The 27830-nt window shown below is 44.9% G+C and overlaps 1 protein-coding gene across 2 annotated transcripts in view; it reads left to right on the top strand.

Annotated features, from left to right (window-relative positions):
- TRAF3 (TNF receptor associated factor 3) overlaps positions 1-27830 on the top strand; it is a 208500-nt gene that overhangs the window by 49014 nt on the left and 131656 nt on the right. The window contains exon 1 of one of the 2 annotated variants that reach the window (XM_068254620.1): positions 16947-17119. The exons of the other annotated variant lie outside the window; for it this stretch is intronic. Within the exon in view, the coding sequence (XP_068110721.1) occupies positions 17032-17119 (88 nt within the window). The 5' untranslated portion in view covers positions 16947-17031. Of the gene's footprint in view, positions 1-16946; positions 17120-27830 lie in introns of those variants that run through there. 2 annotated transcript variants of the gene reach the window in all.

The following is a 27830-nucleotide window of genomic DNA, read 5'->3' as shown; positions in this document are numbered from 1 at the left end:
CACAGAGGAAAAAAGCCCTGCACGGTAGGCCTCTTTCTACTGGGCATTCGTGGAGCTTACTTGCGTTTTCCTTTACAGGCGCGCTCATACACAGGGGGAAGCACGGCCACATGAAACATACCACATTTTCCGCCTTTAAGATGCACCTTTTCTCCCCGAAAGATGGGGAGAAAAAGTCCCTGCGTCTTATACGGCAAAGGCAGCGAATCCCTGACTTGCGAACAGCCGCCGATACGAACCACCGACCCGACGCCACGTCGCTGCCTTTGTGTGCCTGCTTCCCCCCCCCCCCCTGTGCCTCCCTCCCCCTTGAGTTTCCCCCCCCCCTGTGCCTCCCTCCCCCTTGAGTCTCCTCCCCCCCTGTGCCTCCCTCCCCCTTGAGTCTCCTCCCCCCACCCCCCGGGTGTAATGTATATATGTGAATAGCGGCAGCTTACCTTCACCATGTTCCCGCGACGATTGCAGACCTCTGCGCTCCCCCGCTAGCCTCCTCACCCTGCCTCTTGTGTCTCCGCCCCCCCAGGTGTTGCAGTGTGTGGCGGCAGGTGACAGCTTACCTTCGCAATGTGCCCGCGATGACATCCGTCTCCCCTGCACTCCCCGCCCTAGCGAGCGGCTTGGACTGTGCGTCATTGCTTTAGGCATCGGAGGCAGGAGGGGAGGTTGGGGTTGTTAGGCAGCAGTAGAGAGAGGGTTCTGTGTGAGAATAGGGTTAGATTTGGCCATAGTAAAATATCAGTATCATTTACCAATATTTTACTAAATTTACTGATATTAAACTAGCGATTATTTTCGGTGCCCAAATTTCTTAAGGGCTTGTTTTTGCATGTACGCCTAGACTACCCAAGTTCCCACTATAGAATTCTGTTTCATGTTGTTTTTGTTTTCACTTCATGTACACTTTAACCTCCCTGGCGGTTAATTTTTTTGCCAAATAGGCAAAAATCCTTTTTTTTTAAAATTGTTTTTTTTTGTTTCATGTAAAGCTACCAGAGTGGTAGCTACATGAAACACCACTAGAGGGCGCATGTGTCCCTCTAGTGCGATCGTCGCCGGCATCAATAGCAAACAGGGGAACGTGTATATAACGCGCTCCCCTGTTTGGCTTCTCCTGTCGCCGTGGCGATGATCGGAATGACGTCATGGACGTCAGCCGACGTCCTGACGTCAGACGCCTCCGATCCAGCCCATAGCGCTGCCCGGAACTCATTTGTCCGGGCAGTGCAGGGCTCTGGCGGGGAGGGGGGGGCTCTTCTGCCGCTGCATGCGGGCGATCGCCGCAGAGCGGCGGCGATCAAGCTGTACGCGCGGCTAGCAAAGTGCTAGCTGCGCGTACAGCATTTTAAATGGCCCAAATCGCCCCACCAGGGGCTGAGATATCTTCCTGCACGGCATAGACCGAGCTCAGCTCGGGCTTACCGCCGGGAAGGTTAAAGTGGACCTGAACTCTTGCACTTGTCAGAAGGAAAACATAGAGAAATGCATCCTGTGTATGTATTTAGAGAGTTGAGCCTGTCTAAAACCACTGTTCAGGGTCCCTATAACTCCAGCATGTTATGTTTTTATGTTTGTTAATTTTATACCTATGGTATGTCCTGATAGATCGATATCTTTCCATGCCATGAACTGATGAGGAGCAAATACTCAGTTGTTTGCGTGTTGGATTAGAATGGCTCTGTGAAATGAATACGCCTTATTAGCACACTGTGCACTGCAGCTGTTCTGGAGGTGTGTCTGGTTTTCAGAGGGGGATGTTTTGTGTATTCAGCAGTGATGCATCATGGGAGATATTTTTTTCTCACATAAAGCTGAATGATTGCGAATACCTTCTGTTCAAACAAGGCAAATTTATATTTAGCTCCATCTTATACTTTGTAATCTATTCATAGTACATCGCTGCATGTATATTAATAGTTTACAAAGCATAATGATAATAACTATATGCTAATATATTGAAGAATTATACTCCCAAAATAAAACAGCACCTTTGCATCAATTTAAACAATCTTTATTGATAATCACAAAAATTCCATAGATACCATTACAATTTGTGATTGAAAACACTTAAAGAGACTCTGAGGTCTCTTTCACAGCGCGACGTTAAAATCGCACGTTAGAAAATGTTTTAACGTGGACTAACGCACAGCAATACTAAGTCTGTGCGACATTCACGGTGCACACGTTGCGTTTGTGTGTAAAGTGTAGCATTATTACAAAGTGCTGCATGCTGTGCGTTATACACGTTATTAACCCTCCTGGCGGCAACGTTTGGGGTAAACCACGCAGGAGGATCTCTCAGGCCCTGCTGGGTCGATTGTCATAATTTATTTTTTTTGCTACACACAGCTAGCACTTTGCTAGCTGCGTGTGCACTCCGACCGCCGCCACTACTCGCCGATTCGCTGCTACCCGCCGTGCCGCCCCCCCCCTCCCAGACCCCTCAGAGCTGGTGGATCGGGACCCCCTTTGACGTCACGACGTCGATGACGTCATCCCGCCTGTCGCCATGGCGACGGGGGAAGCCCTAATGGAAATCCTGTTCAGACTGGAGGGTGGGGGGATGCCGCTGCACAGCGGCTGTCATGTAGTGAGTCCTAGGCTCGCTACATGATTTAAAAAATAAAAAAAAACTGCTGCGCTGCCCCCTGGCGGTTTTTAATAGACCGCCAGGAGGTTTAACTACGTTGGACTGTTTGCACATGCTCAGTAATGACCTGGAAACATACTTTTCATTGCCTGTATGCCCCACTGTATGCGACGATAACAGGGCATAGAGTTGCATTTTGACATTTTTTGGGGGAAAGTAGCCTGAAGCCTCAAACCCTCCCCCCCCCATTTTTACTTAACAGTCTTCATTAGTATTAATACCCTACATGAAATGGCGCATCCCAGCGGCTTAACTTTCAATTAAAACCCCCGAAACCTTGGGACTTTCCAAGTTGCGGATTTTGCTGCCCGGGGGAGGCAGAGCTTTAGGCTGTAGCTCTTCCTCCAGTCCAATCAATCTGTGCTGATCGCCGCCTCTCCTCGCCCCTCAGTGAAAAAAGACTGAGAGGGGCAGGCGGAGGCGGAGATCCGCACAGATTGAGGCGAGTAGAAGCAGAGCTACTGCACAAAGCTCTGCCTCTACACGGAAGTAGCCCCAAATCTTCCCCCGGGGATTTCTGGGGTATTAATTGACAGTTCAGCCGCGGGTATGCGGCGTTTCAGTTAGGGTATGAATTAATACTAATGAAGACTGTTAAGTAAAAACAGGGTTTTTTTTAGGCTTAATTGTCTCTTTAAAGGATACTTGTTCTAAAAAAAAGCAAAAAAAAGCTCTATAACGGAAAATAAAAATATGAGACTTTTTTCTTTGCTACTAATGTTCTATTCATTATCCGTACTACACATACAATTCATGATATCATACGTTTATTTTCTCTTCGGGTTTCCTTTAAGTTGCCCCATTTTGGTTGCATAGCGAGCGTGGCAATGTCAGAAATAGCTCATGTTTAGGCAGACAGTTGTAGCGTGATAGAAGTGTGTTACTTTAAATACCAGGGAGGCAGCCCAATAGGGAAGCCAGTTTCTAATTACAGGCTTTAATCTGGGCCCGATTATTTATTCATTTCTAATGCTAAGTGCTCTCTGGAGGACGAGAGGCGGCCGAAAACCCAGAGTTGGCGCCACCAGGTTGTGCCCCCTCCTCCGGCGGCCCTGCGAGGAAGGGGATCATCCTCGGAGAATACTTGGCTCGTGCAGCACAAGATATCAGGTTCCTCTATGGGAGCCGATGGCAGCGACGTCACTCTCCTACAGCTATTTGTTTCCTGCTGAGTTGTGCAGGTGTCGCCCCCCGGAGCCGAGACAGATAGACCTTCATCACCATCACACGGCTCACACTACTCTCATTGGCAGAGACTCTCCTGAGCTGGTGGACTTCAGTGACCCAGCAAGCTTGGAATGCGTATGGTATAAGTTGCCTGACATTGGGCAGCAAGCAGTGGTGTAAAAAACAAAACAAAATAGTGATGAGCAAAATGGTTGCAGGTGTAATGAAAAATATTGCAACCTATAATATTTTGCAACTTCAGTGGACTGTGCTTAAAGAGGAACTCCAGTGAAAAAAATGTAATAAAAAAAGTGCTTCATTTTTACAATAATTATCTATAAAGGATTTAGTCAGTGTTTGCCCATTGTAAAATCTTTTAAATCCCTTATTTACATTCTGACATTTATTACATGATGACATTTTACTGTTGGCAGGTGATGTAGCTGCTGCATGCTTTTTTGGCAGTTGGAAACAGCTATTTCCCACAATGCAACAAGGTTCACAGACAGGAAACTGCCAGGAGTACCACGTTCCTCAGAGTGTCTTGTGGGAGGGGTTTCACCACAATATCAGTCATACAGCGCCCCCCGATGGTCTGTTTGTGAAAATGAATAGATTTCTCATGTAAAAGGGGGTATCAGCTACTGACTGGGATAAAGTTCAATTCTTGGTCGGAGTTTCTCTTTAACTGCGGATTCCCCGCCTTCCTTCACATTTCCTGGCTGTTATGATTTGCAACTGCTGGTGTTTAGTTCCCTCCAGGGGGGTTATTAGTTGCCCAGTAGAGGAGGGTTCTGTCTGAGAATAGGGTTAGGTTGGGTTGCATTTTCTGATACAAATACATTGAAATGAATGGTGAGGTTGCACTCTCTGATAGCTATAAGTATAAATTATTGCAACCGGTTGCAAAATATTATGAATTTGCAAAAATTTTCACCACACCGGCAAGATTTTCGCAGACAACCTTGCAAATCAGTTTTGTGATACTGGCACATTCGATAAGACAAAAAAGATCGCAAGGCTGCGTTCACAGTGGGAAAAAAACAAACTAAAATGACTGATAAATCAAGATATTAAAGTAAACTGAGCACTACTAATTTAATTGTTTTTTAAATGAACTTCCCCAAGAATGGCACCGGAGCTGGATATACTGTACTGTACAAATAAGCAGCCTGGTGAAAATGTATTTATTTTATTTATTGTATGTATAAAGCGCCAACATGTTACGCAGCGCTGGACATTGGTTTAGGTTTTAGACAATATTTAGGGGTGACATACAGCAAAATGACAATACAGGAATACAAGAAAACCAGATCACACAGCACAGTATGAGTACCAGGTAATGCTTAGTCAGTCACTGGATGGAGCATGGAGATTAGGCCAGTCGAACTCGCTCAGATCCATAGGCTGGGTGTACAGTAATGGAGGTGCGTGATCAGGTAGGAGACATAAGGAGGAAGACATTGCCTGAAGGCTTACAATCTAGAGAGAGAGGTAGGGACACGAAGCTAAGGGACCAGAGTTCAGCTGCAGGTTTAGAGGACTAGTGGGGGGGTAGGTCAGAGTGAAAAGGTGAGTTTTGAGGGCCTTCTTGAAGATGTTGAATGAGGGGGCAACCCTAATGGTGGGGCTAGGGAGTTCCATAGTGTTGGAGCGACTCTTAAGAAGTCCTGGCTGGAGCCGTGCATGGGATTGGGTGGGGCGAAGTTCATTGGAGGAGCGGCTAGGTGTGTACCTCGGAAATGTAGGTCGGGCAGGTTTTGTGGAAAATGAGGAATAATGTGAATGTAAACAAAAGAGGATGCAGTGTTACCACTTCCAATTTGCAATAACTGATAAAAGTATCATCACAGTCCTCCCACGGGATTGTTATCACTGCCGAGTACCTCTTCCCTTGTAAGCGATGACACTCCTGGTAGTGTGTAAAGCGCAGTACAGGTTACTTTCCCTTGTAGTTCAGATCAGAGAGGACTGCAAAACTAAGGAGAGTGGGGAGGAGAGTGCTAAATTCTGTCTGCGGAGGTATCGGAGCCACTCGCATTACAGATGTGAGTGGCTTATGATGATTGGCTGCATTTTGAAAAGAGGCTTTATGAATGGCTCAAGTGTGAGCAGAAAGTTTGGCAGGACATGTGCTGCAAGTCCCGCCCACAGAGGTATCTGAGCCACTCACAGGAAGCTGAATTTTTAAGGAGCTTTGGATACTGTACCAGCAATTTATCCAGCCTGGCTAAGCAACCCTAAGGTATACTTAACCTTACTTAACCTTGTAGTTCACCAAATGCGCAAGTGCGTCTACTGTTCCTCCAATGGGAGGACAGAGTTGGTCCTTCGCAGCAGAGAATGTACCAGGTCATGCTGTGCCATTTCTAGGACAATTTCTGATATAGTAAACTTCTGATATAGTAAATCACTTTTCTCGCCTAATGCAGCCACATGGCTGACAATTTTGAGAGAATCTTGCTAAGTGAGATTGGGAATGTTTATGAAGTATTTGTCAGTGTTTTAGTTAATCTTGTGCCCCCAGGAGAGTTGTTAGGACTCGTAAAGATCCAGGGGCCAAAGATAAAGGCAGGGTGCTCGGTGAAAAACAGGTGTGGCTATGACATGATGTGGGAGGACCCAACTGTAATCTTACAGTGTAACTCAAAGGCAATGGGCCAGACTTTCCTCCCAAAACACAGACAAAGTCACCCGGACAATGTGTCCTCCCCCCCCCTAACCCCCCACCACACATAATAAGGCAGTACCCCCCCCCCCCCCCCCCCAAAAAAAAAAATACCACTCCACGCATAATAAAGGGAGATTTACATCATTGATGTTCAGCCGATAAATTTGCATAAACTTTGTGAAGCTATCGTGCCAATATGTACCAAATCTCTGAGGAGTGCCATGAGCAATTAAGGCAATTCTGATGGCAAAAGAGGACCAACCCAGTAGTAGCAATTCCGCACCTAATAACGTGGCCAGCATAATATAGTAATTTTTCGATCATTGTGTTTCTATTGGTTCACCATTTAGTAATCATGAATTCCCAAAATGTCAAATACTGCAACAATAACCCCAAAGTATTAAATGCAGCTATTATGACCATCAAATAATAAATGCAGCAGTCATTTCCCCACATATGAAACGCAGCAAAGATTGTACCCCATATGACATGCAGCAAACATTACACCCCATAAGAAATACAGCAAACGTTACATCCCATTTTAAATGCAGTAAATATTACACCTCATATGAAATACAGCAAATGTAATGCCACATAAGAAATACAGCAAACATTAAGCACCATATGAAATGCAGTAAACACTACACCCTTTATTAAATGCAGCAAACATGACACCGCATAAGACATACAGCAAACATTAAGCCCCATATAAAACGCAGCAAACATGATGCCACATAAGAAATACAGCAAACATTATGCAGTTCTGATGGCAAAAGAGGTTCAACTCAGTAGAAGCAATCCGCACCTAATAACGTATCCAGCAAAATATATTACGTTTTCGATCATTGTGTTTCTTTTGTTTCACCATTTAGTAATCATGAGTTCCCAAAATGTCTAATACTGCAACAATAACCCCAAAGTATCAAATGCAGCTATTATGACCATCAAATGATAAATGCAGTGGTTATTTCCCCACATATGAAATGCAGCAAACCTTGCACCCAAAATGACATGCAGCAAACATTATGCTCCATAAGAAATACAGCAAACATTACGCCCCATATTAAATGCAGCTAATATTACGCCCCATATGAAATGCAGCAAATGTAATGCCCTATATGAAACGCAGCACACATGACACCACATATGAAATACAGCAAACATGATGCCACATAAGAAATGCAGTAATCTTTACCCCACATAGGAAAGGCAGCAAACCTTAAGCCCCTTATGAAATGCAGCAACCGTTACCCCAGATATGAAATGCAGCAGTCATGACCCCACATAAGCAATGCATCAAACATGATACCACAGATGACAATTCAGTAAACATTACCCCACTTATGAAATATAGAAAACTTTACCTCGCATAAGAAATGCAATAAATATGACCTTGCATATGAACACATTTCCTTTCTCCCTCACTTTTTCATTCTTTTTCCCGCTACTCTGAGGGGGCATACACATATCCAATTTTGATTGGCCAATGACTCATGCTACCTGCTAGTAGTAACACTGGTCAGTGATTGGTCAATCAAAATTGGATGTGTGAACCAGGCTTGACTCTCTCCCCTTTTTTCATGGTTTTGTGTAATTATGCACTGAAGCTCAGTTGTACGCGTATGAGACGTGTCGCCTGGTGGTGATCAGGACCCAATACCTTGAGCTACATTGTTCTTTTGCTATTTAAGGCGGCAGAGGCCAGACAGAGACGCGTGTGTGACGTAATCGCTCAAGTGTGAATGGGCCCTTTAAGCAAAGCTGAAGTCTTTTTTTTCGTTTTAGAGTAAAATCCTGTTTGCATAATACTCACCAGGTGGTCCACAGTACTTCCGCTGTTACTCAAGTCCCCCCTGACCACCCCTGGCACCCCTTCTTTTCTCACCGACCCATTCGGTCGGAGAATCACTGTACAGGAAGAGGCAGAGCTGTTCAGAGTTGCTTTACCTCTTTGATGTCATTTGCGCTCCTCTCTGCCCCTTCATATTAATATCGCCGCCCATCCTGTGCTCTGCGCACGCAGCCGGCCCACCCATGCTCCGTGCACTGCTCTATCTGCGGAGCGTGGTGGCACGCTGGAGCATGCATGTGAATGCGCACATTTGTAAGCCGGACTGGAGCCGCGACCTGAAAGTGCTCACAGGGGTCGCGGCCATTTTATACAGGAAGTAACGGACTTTTTACATAGGAAAAAAAACAGTGATGGAGGGGCAGAAGATGGCGGTAAGCAGGCGATTATGCTGGGTTTAATTAGTGCTAACCAGCTATTTTTTTTTCATTGATTTACGCTTCAGTTTTGCTTTAAAGAGACTCTGTAACATGAAAAAGATCCCCTGGGGGGTACTCACCTCGGGTGGGGGAAGCCTCCGGATCCTAATGAGGCTTCCCACGCCGTCCTCCGTCCCACGGGGGTCTCGCTGCAGCCCTCTGAACAGCCGGCGACAGGCCTGATTGTAATTTCAATATTTACCTTTGCTGGCTCCAGCGGGGGCGCTGTGGCTGCTTTCCTCTCCGAACTACACGGAAATACCCGATCTCAGTCGGGTCCGCTCTACTGCGCAGGCGCCGGAAACTTGCGCCTGCGCAGTAGAGCAGACCCGACGGCGATCAGGTATTTCCGTGTAGTTTGGAGCCAACAGCCGCCAGAGCGCCTGCGCAGGAGCCAGGAAGGTAAATATTACGTCTTGGCTGCACGGAGGGCTGCAGCGAGACCCCCGTGGGACAGAGGACGGCGTGGGAAGCCTCATTAGGATCCTGAGGCTTCCCCCACCCGAGGTGAGTACCCCCCAGGGGATTTTTTGAGGTTACAGTTCCTCTTTAAAGGACAACTGTAGTGAGAGGTATATGGAAGCAGCCATATTCATTTCCTTTTAGGCCTCTTTCACAGTGCGACGTTAAAGTCGCACGTTAGAAAATAATTTAACGCAGACTAACGCACAGCAATACTAAAGTCTGTGCAACATTCACAGTGCACACGTTGCGTTTGTGTGTAACGTGTAGCATTATTAGAACGTGCTGCATGCTGTGCGTTATACACGTTATTAGCTGCATTGGACTGTTTGCACATGCTCAGTAATGACCTAGAAGCATACTTTTCATTGCCTGTATGCTCTACTGTATGCGACGATAACAGGGCATAGAGTTGCCTTGTGACATTTTTGGGACGTTGTGTTGTTAGTTTGCATTGCGACTATAACGTTGCATCAAAACGCAACGTCCTACTGTGAAAATAGCCTTAAACTATACCAGTTGCCTGGCAGTCCTGCTGGTCTATTTGGCTGCAGTAGCATCTGAATAACACCAGAAACAAGCATGCAGCTAATCTTGTCAGATCTGACAATAATGTCAGAAACAACTGATGTGCTGCATGCTTGTTCAGGGGCTGTGGCTAAAAGTATCAGAGGCAGAGGATCAGCAGGACAGCCAGGCAATTGGTATTGTTTATAGGTAAATATGGCAGCCTCCAAATGCCTCTCACTACAGTTGTCCTTTAAAGTGAACCTCCAGACTAAAAATCTACTCAGCAACACTGACAAGGCTTGATGTTTCTTTAACAGTTTCACAGCACCAGAACTTTGTTATTCTTACCCAAGCCTCATTTTTAGCTGCACAGAAGAAATCTGCCTGGGCATTTTTCCCCTGATGCTGTGCAAAGCATGATGGGATTTCTGATATTGTTGTTCACGATCTGCTCTTTTGGTGCAATTTTTTTTTTTTAAATTTGAGATTTGAAGCCTAGGGAGAGGTGATCAGGACACAGTACAGTTGGAACTGTGTCTCATGCTCCCTGTCACTTCCTTTAAACCAAAAAGATGGCTGCCCCATGACAAAGATGGCAGCCCCCATGAAATCACAAACATTTGCCTGTTCTTTTAATACAGGGTGGGTAAGAGATTATATCACCTATCTATTTTAATGAACATAACTAATGTAACTTAATGACAGCATGTTTGTTTAGGCTGAAGTTCCCCTTTAAAGGGAATCTAAAGTGAAAATAAACTTGTGAGATAATGAATTGTATGGGTAGTACAGCTAAGAAATAGAACAATAGTAGCAAAGAACAGAGTCTCATATTGTTTCCAGTACAGGAAGAGTTAAGAATCTTCACTTGTTATCTATGCAAAAGAGCTTCTCTGAGCTCTTCCACCCAACTTGGGTCTGCTACAGTCCTGTTTTCCGAAGCATAAATCAAAGCAACAGTGAGAGGCAGCTTCAGATAAGGTTTTACTGCAGGGAAGTTCAAAGGGTCATTAGCTCTGCTCTGCTTTGTTTCATAGGTTAAAATACAGAGTGTGGTTTTTAAATTTGCATATATGACAGAATGATGCAATTTTGTAAAAAAAAAAAAAAAAAAAAAAAAAAAAAAGCTGTATAACTGAAAATAAAAATATGAGACTAATTTCTTTGCTACTAATGTTCTATAAATTATCTATACTACACATACAGGTCATTATATCATACTTTTTTTTCCCGCTTTAGTGTCACTTTAAGCCTTGACATTGCAATGGCGGCTTCATATTGCACATTGATACGTTGGCTTGTGTCTTCTTGGATAAAGATATTGTTTGTGGGAGTGTTGGTCTCTTCATATTGTTTACCGATTCTTGGCACAGGCAGTCGGTATTGGCTGCCTCAGTTTCGTCTAGTGCGTTTAGACATCATTAGGCCCCAACCACCATGCAATTTTTTTTAAACGTTTAGATGATTGATTTGGTTAAAACATGTAGTCAAGGATAACTCCAAGAAAATAACATTCAGGGCCTCTATGGCATGTTGATCAACAATAATCCTACCTAATAAAAGCCCAGGGATCTGCATGTATGGGATACGTCCGTATTGGGCGCAGAGCCGCTGCTATTGTGACGCATGTGGGCGGGGCACGCACAGGGGCCAACGTGGGTGTGCACAGGCGCATGCGCACACAGGCAGTCGATCTAGCGCCTTTTTTTGAATAGGGCCTAATTGACTAGTACAGTAATAAAAAGACAATCAGGATAATTGTACTTGAGATTATCGAACAAATGGATGGCTTATTCAAAGTGCTTACTTGATTAGTGTCACAGGAGCCCTAGTGGTCAGACCGCAAAATGCCTTCCAAACGGTGCCAGCACACGGATCGTGCGAACTCTGGTCGCAGTCAATGCGTAGGAACCGTTGGGAATTGGCCGCAGACAAACCAGAAGGGAGCCTGTGAGGTAACTTACACACTATTTCAGGATATCTGCCACCACCTCTGTTTTCTGAGACAGAGGAACTCACTAACTGACTATTTCTTGACCTGCAAATAAAACGGTTAAAACACGTCTAGATATCAACAATAGTAGCGTCTCTTCAGAGACCTGAGTTCAGTTTCTGTGTATGCTGAATAATAGGGTAGCTGGAACAACAAATGACGATAGCGTCGGTTTATTGAAAGCAATATAAATAATTAATATATACAGACAATCATTAAAGTCAACAATTATTGAAACATTAATAGCCAGTATGAAAAAATAAAAGAAAGGGAGAAAAAATACTTAGTTTCATGGAAAATGTCCTTTTGCGGGAAAATCATCAAGTCCTTGGTTTCAAGTTCCGCAAAGTTCTTTGTTTCAGTTTAATTTAAAATCCAAGCAAAATGGCCACCACTTGTTCCTCACGGTGGCCGTGCGTTCATCAAGGTGGAAAATGGAGGAATGAGGGCCCGCCTGCCGGTCATGTGCTTTTGATGAAGCTGGTTTGGGGGTGTGGCAAAGCCGGCCCCCTCTGAGTTACCCACCAATGACAGTTCATTCCCTCTGAGAGATTTTAGGGCTAAACATATAAACTGCCGTAACTCATGAACGATACACGTCATTTTTAGGGGGATGACAGATTCATACTTGTCGGAAAATACAGATTAATATGACATCAGACATGGCTAGTGCAGCGGGTCAGGTTCCTGAGAAGATTCATACCTGGGTTGTAGAGGCCCCGGGCCCCTCTAGACTGGTATCAAGAGATTCAGCATGACCCTACGGATCCAATGATACCACTCTCATAACTACCCTATTTACTGTATTCTGTAAATGGGCAAAAAGTTATATAATACATTCATTTCTTCCTGGTGAGGCTGCAGCCAGGCTGACTGGTGTCACGCTGTGACTGGCTTCCTGGGATCTGCCTGTATGAAAAGGACCTTTTGGTTCCTTTAATTAACATCTGAATGTGAGTTTACACCTCTGGCTAACAGGTCACAGGCACCAGGCTTCATGAAAAGAACTCTACTGCTCTTATGAAGACAGCCGAGACCCTCCAGGCTGGACTGCCTGGTATCCACAGACATGAGATTCTGATTTGGCAGCGCAACGGCAATCGAGGCAGGAAACCGATTGTGGTTGCGTTTTAGTTTCTTATGGCTGTTCCGTGACAATTAGTTTTTAAATATATTTTTGGGATGTACTCATTGAAATCTAGTATTCGATTAATATAAAATATAATACTATATATACTATATATTGCTTTGTAAATACATAATAAAAATATAGTAGGACATTAGACTATGACTATGGTAGGATTAGATTGTGAGCTCCTCTGAGGACAGTCAGTGATATGACTATGTACTCTGTAAAGTGCTGCAGAAAATGTCACTGCTATATAAATACATAATAATAATATGGTACAGACTAACCAGCAAGCTCATGGTGAACCAGAACTCATTGGAGTGTGTGAGGGACCATTGTAGTCCCTTACACACTCCAGTGAGTTCTGGGTCACCATGAGCTTGCTGGTTAGTCTGTACCTCTCGGTGTTACAAGCCCTACTGCATAGAGCCAAATTAAACCATGCCATGCACTGATGAGGATCAAACAATCCGAAACAGTCTGTGTGCATGTTGGATTATTATGGCTCTGTACAAATTAACAAGCTGACACATCATTGCATTCCAGCGGTTCTAGAGGTGTGTTTAGCTTCTAAGGGCAACAATGGTTAATTTGCATATATTCAGCAGCGATGCACTGGGAGACATCTCAGGCTCACTCCAACCTGAATTATCGCAAATTCTTTCTGTTTTAAGAAAGCAAACTTTTGTTTCCCTTAGTTCCTTAATAATAATATGGAAGGACATTAGGCTACGACTATGGCAGTATTATAATAATCCAAACATTTATATAGCGCTTTTTTCCTGTTGGACTCAAAGCGCTCAAGTGCTGCAGCCACTGGGATGCGCTCAAGAAGCCACCCAGCAGTGTTAGGAAGTCTTGCCTTGAACTCCTTACTAAATAGGTACTGACCCTAGCCAGGATTCGAACCCTGGTCTCCCATGTCAACAACAGTGCCTTTAACCAGTACACTCTCCAGCCACTGTATTACATTATGAGCTCCTCTGAGGACAGTTAGTGACCAGACTATGTACTCTGTAAAGTGCTCCAGGTGTCAGGGCTATATAAATACATATTACAAATATGGTAGGACATTAGACTATGACTATGGTAGGATTAGATTGTCTGCTGCTCTGAGGACAGTTAGTGACCAGACTAAGTACTCTGTAAAGTGCTGCAGGTGTCAGGGCTATGTAAATACATAATACAAATATGGTAGGACATTAGGCCCGGTTCACATTAGCGGTTGTTTGCCAAACGGACCGGATCCGGATCCGATCCGGATCCGGTCAGGTTGCATCAGGTGTCCATCAGGATGCGATCCGGATCCGTTTGGCAAAAGTAACGTTAAAAACAAAAAAAATGTTGGGGTCTGGGAGGTCAGCAGAAGGGGGACCTGTGGAATCAGGCCCTCTGCTGTTTAGCACTCACCTCCACCTCCGACATGCTTCCAACATCTCCGGATCCGGATCCAGCTGTGCTGCTCCACTCCAAAATGCTTGCCCATGTGTCCCCATCCAATATCGCCGCAACAATCCCCATAGGAAGTGGGGTAGAACATCCGGATTTCTCAGCCAGTGTGTTGTGCGCTCTCCGGTTCCCATTGGTTTGTATTGGCCGGATGGTGCAGTCCGGCTCCGCCCCGGATACGGCTGCCGGAGGAGCCGGATGAAAAAATAGCGCATGTTGGAACGGAGGCCGGAGTCCGGATCCGGCCCGGATCCGTTCCGGCTCCGGTTCGGCAGAACGGACGCATGTGAACGGACGCATAGGCTTACATTGCTATGCCGTGCGTCCGTTCCGTCCGTTCTGCAAGCGGTGCGGCTCCGGCACGGCGATTCCGGAGGGCCACCGCAAGTGTGAACCGGGCCTTAGACTATGACTATGGTAAGGATTATTGTATACAATGAACAGAGGCGCCAAAAGTCTAAAATTAGATTAAATGAGCTTAAAAACCAATTTAATTGGCAAAAAGGAAGGAGGAAGTGGTGGTCTTACCTCCCTCAAGCAGACACGACAACGACTGCGATTCAGACAGTCAAACACATTTATTAGAAACTCCAAAAAAATTGCAATGCGTTTAACGGGCTCAATCCCGCTTCATCGGGCAATACAGGGAGGAGTATCAAGCGATCTGCACAAAGATTCAAGTGAAGCGCCTCTATAACTGAATCGCCTCTATCAGGGCTGTGGAGTCGGAGTCGAGGAGTCGGAGTCGGGGCAATTTTGGGCACCCGGAGTCGGAGTTGGAGTCGGAGTCATGGTTTCATAAACTGAGGAGTCGGAGTCGGGAGTCGGAGTCGGATGATTTTTGTACAAAATCCACAGCCCTGTGAAGTATTAGACTAAGGAGTCAGAGTCTGAGCCATTTTGGGTACCCGGAGTCGAAGTTGGAGTCGGAGTCGTGGTTTCATAAACTGAGGAGTTGGAGTCGGAGTTGGAGTCGGAAGATTTTTGTACCGACTCCACAGCCCTGGCCTCTATAGAGGCGCTTAACTTGAATCTTTGTGCAGATCGCTTGATACTCCTCCATGTATTGCCCGATGAAGCAGGATTGAGCCTGCGAAACACGTTGCAATTTTTTGGGAGTTTCTAATAAATGTGTTTGACTGTCTGAATCGCAGTCGTTGTCGTGTCTGCGTGAGGGAGGTAAGACCACCACTTCCTCCTTCATTTTTGCCAATTAAATTGGTTTTTAAGATTATTTAATCTAATTTTATACTTTTGGTGCCTCTGTTCATTGTATACAATTTCGAGTCCACCCTTGGTGGAGGGTTGCTACCCTTTTTTCCTGTCTACAGAGAGACACTTCTTAATCCTGAGTGGGGTGAGGATAATCTCCCCACCTGCCTTTACAGTGGTTACCTGCTGGTGACCCTGACTTGTGAGTATCTAGCAATACGAATGTATTGCCACCTTATCCAGAACGTAGTACACTATTGAGGCTCTTGGTGTTCCCTGTTTTTATGGTAGGGATTAGACTGTGTGCTCCTCTGAGGATGGTCAGTGACATGACTATGTACTCTGTAAAGTGATGCAGAAGCTGTAAGTGCTATATAAATACATAATAATAATATGGTAGGACATTACACTATGACTATGGTAGGATTCATCGGCGTAGCAAAAGGGGTTGCAGAGGTTGCGACCGCATCGGGGCCCTTGGGCCAGAGGGGCCGGAAGGGCCCTCCCTCAACTACAGTATTAGCTCTCTATTGGTCCTGTGCTCATAATTAATAATCACTTCTATAGATACTTTGAATAGCGGTAATCATATACAAACTTTTCCCCATCCCCTTCTTGCACCTCTGACACCGTGGCCGCCATTGGCAGATTTTGGTGCGCCGTATCAATTGTTATGTATAGAGTGCTTGGGGGGCCCCCTTGTGAAACTTGCATCGGAGCCCACAGCTCCTTAGTTACGCCACTGGTAGGATTAGAGTGTGAGCTCCTGTGAGGACAGTCAGTGACATGACTATGTACTCTGTAAATTGCAGCAGAAGATGTCAGTGCTATATAAATACATAATAATAATGTGGTAGGATATTACACTATGACTATGGTCGGATTAGATGGTGATCTCCTCTGAGGACAGTCAGTGACATGACTATGTACTCTGTAAAGTGCTGCAGAAGATGTCAGTGCTATATAAATACATAATAATAATATGGTAGGACATTAGACTATGACTATGGTAGGATTAGATTGTGAGCTCCTCTGAGGACAGTCAGTGACATGACTATGTACTCTGTAAAGTGCTGCAAAAGATGTCAGTGCTATATAAATACATAATAATAATGTGGTAGGATATTACACTATGACTATGGTCGGATTAGATGGTGATCTCTGAGGACAGTCAGTGACATGACTATGTACTCTGTAAAGTGCTGCAGAAGACTGTTGTATGAATACATAATAGTAGTAATACAGTATTACTGGAGTAGTTTCATTTCCTCAGCCCACACTAGTGGAGAGGAATGTGTGCATAGGTTGTGGTGCAGCGCCTCTGTCGGCCAGCAGAGGGAGACAGACGACGCTCTGGGGATGGAGGAGGAGGGGGAGGCTCACATGCGCTATGACTGGCTGAGCCTCACAAGGGGATTTCCAAGGCAGAGGAAGTGAGAAAGGGACTTTCCAGCCATAGAAGAAGCCAGCCTGAGCCGCTGACAGAATGAAGGGGCTTTTTTAGCCTATCGCTGGTGATTCACATGCAGTGTGCATTCATTCCTGTGCTGCTGGTGGCTGCACTGCTGAGCGTGTCTCCTGCTCCTCCAGGCTGCATTCTGTGGATGAACAGTGAGTACTGCTCTGCACCCTGCATGCAAGGCTAGATGGGGGATCCCTCCCCTGCTGCCCCCCCCCCCTCCCTGCAGGGACTGCACTACCCCCCCCCCCCCCCTCCCTCCCTGCTGGGGCCTCCACTCCCTGCAGCCCCCCATCACTCACTGCAGGGACCCCTCTACCCCCCTCCCTGCTGCTCCCCCTCCATGCTGGGACCTCCACTCCCTGCAGGCCCCCATCCCCAGTGGGCAGCACTGCCCCCCTCACTGCAGGGACCCCTCTACCCCCCTCCCTGCAGGGACTGCACCCCCCCCTGCTGGGACCTCCACTCCCTGCAGCCCCCCCATCCCTAGTGGGGCAGCACTGCACCCCTCCATGCTGGGACCCCCCCCCCCCTCCCCTCTTTACTGGGACCCCTACTTTTGCATGATTGTCTTTATTTCTTCCATGTATACAAAGTAACTATGTAACTTCTGTGCCCCTGCTGGTTAGATTTTTGGAATTTGCCACTTTTGCCCCCCTTTTATAAAGTTGTGTGCATTATTTTTTTGGCGATTTATTTTTTTCCGCGTGGATCTGGCTTTTTGCGTGCATTCGTCATTGATTGGATTTTTCTTTTTTGATGCTGCTGTAATATAAGATGAAGGGATTGCACAATGCAGTTTTTGAGTGCTGAAAACCACAGAACGCATGAATTGTCCGACATGGTTTATGTTGATCGACTTAGGGATAAAATCTAGTCCGGTGACCTTGGCGGGGCGCTCACTTCAGCGGCAGGTGCATTGGGTTGTTCTCGTCCGAATGCTTATGCTGTGCTATTGTTATTACATCAAAGTGCCACCTGTCAAACCCCCCCCCCCCCCCCCCCCCCTTCATAGGACAGAACAGGCTGGTCAGCCAAACCACTGGTCTGTACAGCGATCGCTACTAAACTGTAATTGTAAACAATCATTTTGGACCACTGTTATTGCAAGTGCGTGCATAGCTTAGTTGCCGATCGAAAGATCTCTATTAGATATATACCGTAGATGTGATGTCTGCATCATTCAAACAGACCTACATCAGTTGGTTTAGCCAACCATCCAAGATGACAAATCTTCAAACGCCATGCTCTGAAAACTCTGCCCAGTTCTGTTTTTTTCATGAAATTGTCAGGTTAGTTGTGCATTTGAGGATTGGTGGCCTGACTGCCGATTGGACTGTTGTCGTGAGCCGCTGTGCCCTCCTTGTGAATGGACAAGTGTTCTAAAATTTGACTCAGGGTTGGTTCCCACCAAGAGCACTTTTGAGCGCTTTTAAAAACGCTAGCCCTTGAAAAGCGTTTGGGTAATATTTTTGAATAGGATTGATCACACCAGAGCGAAGTGATTACGACTCAATGTAAAGTATAGGAAAAGTGGAAAATCGCTCTAAAAAGCGCTGAACAGTGATTCTCTCCCCCCCCCCCCCCCCCCCCCCCCCAGCATTGTTTTGCAAAAGCTGTTCTCTTCCAGGTCAAAGTATACAAAAAGTATAGAAACCCTAAACCAAAACGCTCCAAAAATCTCTAGGCATAAGTTGAAAATCACTAGGCACATGCCAGGAATCGCTTCAAAAATACGAAGCGATTATGCTAGCGATTTTTGGTGTGCGTTAATCCTTAGCTGTAGTGTTGTATTTTTTTTTTTTTTTTTTATCTAAAATGACCCAAATTAGCAGGGGCTGAACCATAACTTCTATGTAAGACATCAGTTAGGGCCCATTACCACTTCCACGATTCCCCACGTACGTCCGGATGGGTAGAACCGCAGCCTAATGAAAATATGTTGTATGCAAATTTGCATGTGGGGGGAAAAAAACCCAGAAAAGTTGGCAGCATTTTTTTGCATTCCGCATGCAGTTTCCTGTAGCTGTGCATGCACGGCAAGAAGGAATTTGATACAAAGACAAACACTTATATAGCGCTTTTCTCCTGGCGGACTCAAAGCGCCAGAGCTGCAGCCACTAGGACGCGCTCTATAGGTAGTAGCAGTGTTAGGGAGACTCGCATCAGCACAAGTGGAAACACAGCCCTAAATCAATTGCTCCTGATTATGATTTACCCCGTGTAATGTTTTTATTCATCCCCCGCTAATTTCCGGTTCCTGTAGATTGGGACGTTAATTCGGCAGATCAGAAACAAATGTTTTAGGCATTGTTTAATGGCTCTTGAAGCTCGGCTTATACTGTTGGCCTACCACTGGAAGACAAATGCATCGTGCCTATGGAAGGGTTCAAAGACACAACGTTCCCAATGCATAGAGACGGGTGCAAGCTTAGGTGCCGTGGGTCTTCATAGTATTATTCACGTCAGTGGAATTTTGTGATTGTAGCTTGTATTGCCCAGACATACTGGTTTCTGCTGTCCAGTCGCTTGCAGTCCAGGCCCTCCTTAAGCTACGTCCACACATATGACAACGATCGTTCGTTGTGAACGACGAACAAACTTTTAATTAACGAAATAACAACCTAAGTAAAGTTAGCTTTTAAAGGTGTGTAACGATCTGATCATTAGAAGGAACGTTACATCACGTAAAGCAACTATTGCGCTTGCGCATAAAAATCAAAAGTTCCATGGAGAAATTGCGAAATGCGCATGTCAAGCCTAGTACCAACGACCGTTTTCCAACGATGTACTACTTTTGCAAACGATCGTCGTTGGAAAAAATCCGCCAAGCTAGATCATTCGTTTTTAACGATCTAGCTCGTCCGTCGTTAGACTTAATAGTCGTTGCCTGCATTTTTTTTAAACGATCGTCGTTTGAAATGATCGGGGAACGATAGTTTCAAATGACTATAGTCGCATGTGTGTACGCACCTTTAGGCTCCGCCAATCTATCTTTTAAGGTTTTCTAGTTTCTCAATATTGTTTGGGTGACGCTTTGGCTATTTAAATTTTCTCGTATGAGGTCATTTCACACCTGAGCAGCAAAATACATTTCATAGCAAGGCTGCGGAGTCTGTACAAAAATCATTTAATTTCTCAGTTTATGAAACCTCTGGCTCCGATTCCTCCAGATACCCAAAAAATTGCCTCAACTCTGACTCCGCAGCCAATCAGGGCTTTAGAGTGGGTACAAAAACGTATCCGACTCCTGAGCTTATGAAATCACAGACTCCAGGCACCCAAAAAATTGCTCCGACTTCTCCGCTCCGCCTCAACAGCCCTATTTTACAGCATACCTGAATTGGACCAAAAAAGTCGATTTTTACCACCTTGGGCTTCTTTGGGCCCCCCGTAAGTTTTTGAGTCCCTCTCTGTTCTCCGGGTCTCCTCTGTTGTGCTGGAAACCCCCCAAAAGATCTGGTAGTAGAAGTCTAATTGTTGGCTGCTGCACATGTGCGTTATATGTGTGCGCCTCCTTCATTGCACTTTTGTTATCAGGAGCTCTTTGTGCATGCAAGGTACAATTCTCTTGAGAGCCGGTCTACTGAGCTCAGGCCACAAATCTTTCGGAGAGGACCTGGAGGACACAGAGGAATCTGAATATGTGTGTGTGAGGGGGGGTCTGGAAGAAATTCAGGTGTGCTTCCCCCCCCCCCCTCCCCCCCCCCCCCTCCTAAGAGAAATCCCAGGGGAAAAGGTTAAAGAATGGCGGCCTTTGAGATATTTTTAAACCTTACCATTAAAATACTTGTAAAGCTAATTGGAACCGTAAAAAACAAACAGACGATACTTACCTGCTCCTCTTACGGCCATCAGTTGGCTGATGGTGTAATGGTTAAGGGCTCTGCCTCTGACACAGGAGACCAGGGTTCGAATCTCAGCTCTGCCTGTTCAGTAAGCCAGCACTAATTCAGTAGGAGACCTTTGGCAAGTCTCCCTAACACTGCTACTGCCAATAGAGCGCGCCCTAGTGGCTGCTGCTCTGGCGCTTTGAGTCCGCAAGGAGAAAAGCGCAATATAAATGTTATTTGTCTTGTCTTGTCTTGTTTCTAGCGCTGGCTCCGCCGGTAGCAGTATTCGATTGATCGGTGGAATACTGCTCTCTGCGGCCGTGGGAGACGTCGGGAGTCCGGGTGCTTCCGAAGCCGTTCTGTACTGCGCTGCGAATGCTGAATCCTCTCACAGCGTGGGATTTACTTTTAAATTGTTAAGTGATGAAAAGTTATTTTTTAGATGAGATGAAAAGTTACCTCTTTGGAGAAAACTCAGTAGAAAAGTTAATAGGTATTAAGTATGGGCCTCTGTTTCCCAAGATCATCTAACAAACACACAGCGTATTTTTGCTAGGCCGAATTCAACTTTTGTAATTTAGCTTGCCATTGAGTCCCCCCCCCCCCCCCTCGAACTATGCTTCACTGTATGCGCCATAATGCGTGGATAACATGCGGCGTAACCGTTCCGTTCTTGCTGGGATCACAACACCCCGCCCACAGTCTAGCCTTATTTATCGCTCTTTCTGTCACTTTTTGGAGAGAACGTCACAATTTATGTCTTCAAATAAAAGCACAGAAGGGTTTTTTTCAGTTTGAGTATTATTGTTTACTTATGTACTGCCAACATCTTCCACAGCGCTGTATATGTTATATTGTCTTGTCACTTAAAGTGTACCAGAGCTCCTGAAAATAAAGTTTTACACATGCATGGGGCTTGCTCCAGCCCCATGTGCTCAGATCGTTCCCACGCCGCCGTCCTCCGCCATCTGCAGCTCCGGTGCCGGGTACCGTCACTAACGTCAGTCGCTGACGTAAGAGAGGTGCGCTCTTTGCGTATCTCTCCAGAAGCCGTCGGAGAGATATGTAGAGGGAACACTTCTGTGTAGACTGGCCCCGATTGGCTGAAGTAATGGGACCCGGGACCGGAGCTGCAGACAGCATTGGAGCGATCCGAGCGGATGGGGCTGGAGGAAGCTCCATGTATGTATACATCCTTTTTATTTTCAGGAGCTCTGGTTTCCTTTGAATGTCCCTCAGAGGGGCTCACAATCTAGCCCCTGCTATAGTCATATGTCTGGGTATGTTTTATAATCTAGAGCCAATTTAGGGGCAAGCCAATTAACTTATCTGTATGTTTTTGGGATGCGGGAGGAAACCGGAGTCCCCGGAGTTTTTTGTGCAATCTTCTGTAGATCCCAGTGACTTGATTTTGGGTTACAGATATTCTGGACTGTGAATTTGTCAGAGGAATTTGGTTGTGTCTGATCAGACGCTCCAAATTTTTGAGAGATTCCAGACCTTGCCTGTGACGTCTCCTGTTGCTACACATCGTCTGTCACGTTGTTTGGAACTAGTTGTCCCACTCGATGACATTTACCTGGAGTAGAGCAGACTGGATTGGCTCATCGCTGGAAGCAATTACCGTTGGAATAGAAATAGAGTAAAAATCTGCTCCCATTCTTCTCCGCTGAAATCACCAATAACTTCCACCTGTTTTATTTTTTTTTTCTTGTTTACGTCCAGCTGGTTACTGACTTCTGCTGGCAGAGAAAAGTTCTGAGCCAGGGTAGGAACACACTAGGCAGAAACGCCAGCGTTAACACACGTAATGCAAGTCGATGGGACACATGGAAAAAAACGTGTATGTTATTATTGTTATTGATTTATAAAGCGCCAACATATTCCGTGGCACTGTACAAAGTAAGAAACAAACATGGGGTACATAATAATACAGACAATAGTGTACACCAATATACAAGATACATAATTAGTGACAAAATACAAAAAATTATACAGAATACAAAATACAGAAGTGGTAATGACTGATAAAAGTAACATGATGAATAAAATGTATAATGATGATTTCCAAGACACAAATGGGGGAGAGCCCTGCCCTTGCGAGCTTACAATCTAAAGGGAATGGGGGGAAACAAGAGGAGGTGTAGTATACGATAAAATATATAAAGGCAGTGTGTTTTAGGATACCTAGTAGGAGTGCAATTTGGTCTTAGGACAAAGGGAAATTGCCTAAGGTAGCGTATATGCTTGTCGGAACAAATGAGTTTTTAGAGAGCGTTTAAAGGCAACAAAGGTTGGCGAGTGACGGATGTGTTGTGGGAGGGGATTCCAGAGGAGGTGTAAAGCGCGTACGAAGTCTTGTTAACGTGAATATGAGGAGGTGATTCTAGAGGAGGACAACAGAAGATTGTGTGCAGATCTGAGATTGCGATAGGGTTTGTATCTGGAGATTAGTGAGGATATGTACCGGGGAGAGAGATTGTGGAGAGCTTTGTAGATTAGGGTTAGGAGTTTGAACTAGATTAATTGGTAGCTAGTGAAGAGCTTGACAGAAAGGAGCAGCAGAGGAAGAGTGAGAAGAAAGATGAATGAGATGAGCAGCTGAGTTCAGTACCGACTGGAGCGGGGCCAGTCTCTGTTAGAAGGTAGTCCACAGAGTAGTACGTTGCAGTAGTCCAGACGAGAAATTATAAGAGCATGTATTAACATTTTAGTTGTGTCTTGAGTGAGAAAGGGTTGCATGCAAGATATGTTTTTGAGTTGGAGATGGCAGGAGCTGGTTATGGAGTGACCATGAGGAATAAAAGAGAGAGATAAGTCGAATATCACCCCCAAGCATTGAGCTTTGGGAACTGAAGTTATGGGAGTGTTATTAACATTTATTGTTACTTCAGGCAGAGAGGTGGAGAAATTATGTTCGCATTCTGCAACGTGCGTTTTTGAAAACGCTGCATATTTTACCAAAACGCATCTAAAACGCACATAATGTATGTCAAGGGTGAGGCAGAAGCATAGCGGCGGTTTTTTTATGCGTTTTTTAATTTTTAAATAAGTTTGATGTATTTCCACTTCCTGTTGATTTTCTAGTGATTTGCATAAAACACATAAATAAAAAACACATGCAAAACGCACTTTTGATTTATATGTGCGAACCGCAAACGTATTAAACGCAAGAAAAATGCATACGCGAGACGCACTTAAAAAGCGCATACGCCTCAAAACGCAACTTTTCACGCAACGCCTAGTGTGTATCCATCCGCATGGATAAGTATAGGAGGTTTTTTAGATGTTCAGCAGATCTTGAAAGAGTTGAATTTTACAGGTGAGTTGGAATGACGGAAGAATCTATAGACTGGAATGTTCTACTTACATAACAGATGTGTTGCACTGTCCACGTTATGATTTTAGTGATTTTTTTTTATACAGTAGAAAAAGAGAAAATCCTTCTTAGCATTTCCCATTCTGAGTACATATTATGACAGCGCCGCTCAGTTCGGCGCGGGGTTAACTGAATGACTGATTTCTCCGCTGCTGCCGCTAAACTCACAGTCGGCGTTAAATACTATTCCCCCTCAGAGTTGTCCCAACTCGCAGGGCAATTTAATTCAGGGTCTGGCAGCCGTCGGAGCCCCGTATCACCGCTACGCGGGGCACACATCATGGCATTGCTGCTATGACGGCACCCAGTTTCGGCGTTCGTGCACTGAGATGAAATGATCCGCCCATTTTAACTGTGGCTTTTTTGAAGCCAATCCTGATGTCATTTCCTCCCTTAGGGCTGGGGCACACCGAGCGGGTTTTTTGGCGTTTTTGCAGCCGCTTGCGGCTGTGGATACGCTTGGTCAATGTATCTCAATGGGGTGGTTCACACCAGAGCGGGAGGCATTTTGCAGAAACGCATACTCCCGGGGTGAGGCATTTTTTTGGATTGCGGTGGCGTTTCTGCCTCCAATGTAAAATATAGGAAAAACGGCAGTTCAGAGCGGTTTTGCAAGCGTTTTTGTTACAGAAGCTGTTCAGTAACAGCTTTACTGTAACAATATACGAAATCTACTACACCAAAAACGCTACACAAAACCGCAAAATGCTAGCTGAAACGCTACAGAAAGATAAGAAAAGGTGTTTCAAAATCTGCTAGCATTTTGCGGATCTGCTAGTGGGTTTTGGTGTGCACCAGGCCTTACTCTCATTTGCCTGATTGTGTATGCACTGCCCGCCCTTCACTATATTAAAAAAAAAAAGTGCATAGTCTCAGCATGAGAAATATTGGCCAATCAGAGAGGAACAGAGGTGTGGGAGGGGAAAACAGGAGGGAAAGAGGCTCCAGCCAATCAGGCTGCATTAGTTAAGTCTGAGGGGAAGTAGAGCAGCAAAAAAGGACAACCCAGCATGCCCTGCAACTTCCTTTTTGTGTACCAAATTTTGTGTGTACCAAATAAGAGTCAGGTAAACTGGGGAATGATCATTTATCAACAAGAAAAGTAATAGTGATTTTTAACTTTTGGATTGCCTGGTTAGCATCCTCATTACTTGTTTACCAGATAAATATAAAGAATTGATTTTTGATTTTATGCCCGACAGTTACACTTTAAAGAGGCCCTATGGTGACATATAGTAGAATGCAGCAATAATTCAGGAAACCCGCTTTTATGATAATTTTAGTGGTTTCAGCATCAGAAACCCCTCCTATATCTGTATATTGGTATGTAGCCCCTCCCCCCAGTGATGTCACAGCCTAGGCTGATTAGCTGTGCAGATGACCCCTCCCCTGATCATTTTGGGAGACCAGTTATATTTTGTACAGCTTCAGAACTCTCAGTAAACAAACAACGGTCTGACGATTGGATCGTTACCAGAAGAGCGAAAATGAAGACCTGGAAATGGTCGTTTCTTTCTAATGACCGTAGTCTAGCAATTACACGGCGCTTTAAGTGGTCTGAAACTGTGATATAACAGTCAATAAAAAGGTGGTGTTTTTTTAATTTTTATTACTCATACAGTTATATTTGCTTTTGTGCACACCTAATATTGTCCGTTTACAAAGTACAAGTTTCCAAAGTGTAGTTTTTCTTGCCCTGAAAGCTGCCATTGCATTTTATTCTTTTTCTATTATAACTGCTTTTTATTATATATTAAAATCTTCTAATGAGCTATTCTGAACACTGTGTGTGCCTGAAGCAGAGACAGTTTTGCAGAGGGTGTTTGTTTACATTCCAGTGTTGATACATTTTTTGTTTAACAACTAAAAAAGATACTGTTATCTCCAGTTTGGATGCGGATTTGAAGCTGCATAGCAGGAGAAAATGCTTTATTTAACCATTTCGGTGATATTCTGCTAGAATTTGTTTTCTGAGATAGTAGCTTTCAAGCTGTGAGGAATCTTTCAGAGCAAAGTAGAAATTCTGGCTTTCGGACCACTTTAAGGGATATAGCGTAAAGGGGATTCTCTGTTTACTAAACCACTGGCTAGAGAGGAATCGCCTACTGGCATCTACATTATACCCGGCAGTCTTGCTTTGTCACAGACGCTGCCGTCGGCATTCTTGCTGGTGGTGGGACCACATCTCTCCGGTCACTAATAACTGAGTATAGTGGAAAGGCATGAGGGAAATTCCCCGCTGATGGGAGTATCACCCTTGTGCCTCGTCACTTGCTGGGACTTTAAACTATGCTATAAATATGGAATTCGGGAGCCAGTCTGTCCAGTTCAGGAGCAGCGTGGCTCATTTTAGGAGCCGGCTCTAGTGACAACAATTGGAGACTGTAATTTTTTTTAAAGAGCCTTGGATACCCGAATCCTGGATTGGTAGTGAAGAGAACCTGTATCGCCGCCGGGAGCAGGTCCTGTGTAACGCTCCGCTGACACTCTGCATTATGTAAGACCGCCATGGATATCCTTTCTGATTTCAATATGGCAGCACAACACATATGTCGTTCTACAGGGCTAGGCGGTTTAATGGATGCTGCTCAGAAGAGCGTTTTGCTTGGCCCAGCTTTATCCCGGAGGACAAAAGACCGTCATATGTCACATGCGTAAACTTGTACCTGTAGATTGGCACTCTTCTCTCGATGTCCCTGATTCTGTTTTTGTTGTGAGATTGGGCGATACATATACTTTCTACAACATATGCAGGTCCTAACGGTACCCGCGAACTGTACAATTTCCATCAAAGAATCGCCCGAGCGATCAGATAAATATGATCGTATTGGCAGACCATAAACCTCGTTGATGTCCCATATTGGCTGTGAATGATTCTGATGGTCGTTGGAAAAAATACATTTCTAGGATGAATTGTTATGGATGGGAACTGCAGATTGGTTCATTAATGGTGAAATAATGGATGTATTATTTCATTTCCGATTGCATTTATCTGATCGCTTGGGCGATTCTTTGCTGAAAATTGTACCGTTATTGGGCATCTTTTGAATGACAATGCGCAGTGAGGTCTTGTCCACATTATAAATCGCCAGTGCTGAGCGATTTATTGAGCTTTTTGGAAGCGCTTTTCCCTGCGCTTTGCACTTAGAAAAGCGCTTTTGCTGAGCGATCCGTTTTTTTACTTCCTGATGTCAGTCAGGAAGTGAACTCTCTCACCCGGAAATAAATAAATACAATCAATAAGGCTGCCATATTTATTTGCTTTTAAGCAATACCAGTTGCCTGGCTGCCCTGCTGATCCTCTGACTCTATAGGTGGCCATACACTTAGAGATTTGCAGCAGATTTGACCATCAGATAGATTTCTGTCAGATGCCTGTCAAGTCCAATCTGACAGGAATCTATCTGATGTGTGCCACACACTAGGAACAGATTTCCAATAGATTTCAGAATGGAATCTGTTGGAAATCTATTGAAAATCGATCTAAATGCATTATTGTACCATTAGACCCAATGCAACTCTATGGGCCATCGATCGACCTATATTTTTAATCCAGTCAGATCAAATCGATCGATCGGCTGATTCGATAGAATCAATTTCCGATCAATTCCATAGAATCGATCGATGGCTGAAATCGAACAGTGTATGGGC

Source organism: Hyperolius riggenbachi, chromosome 9 (genome assembly GCF_040937935.1).
Source record: "Hyperolius riggenbachi isolate aHypRig1 chromosome 9, aHypRig1.pri, whole genome shotgun sequence".
NCBI lineage: Eukaryota > Metazoa > Chordata > Amphibia > Anura > Hyperoliidae > Hyperolius > Hyperolius riggenbachi.
Note: the sequence above shows the minus strand (reverse complement) of the source record. Positions and strands in the feature narration are given on the sequence as shown.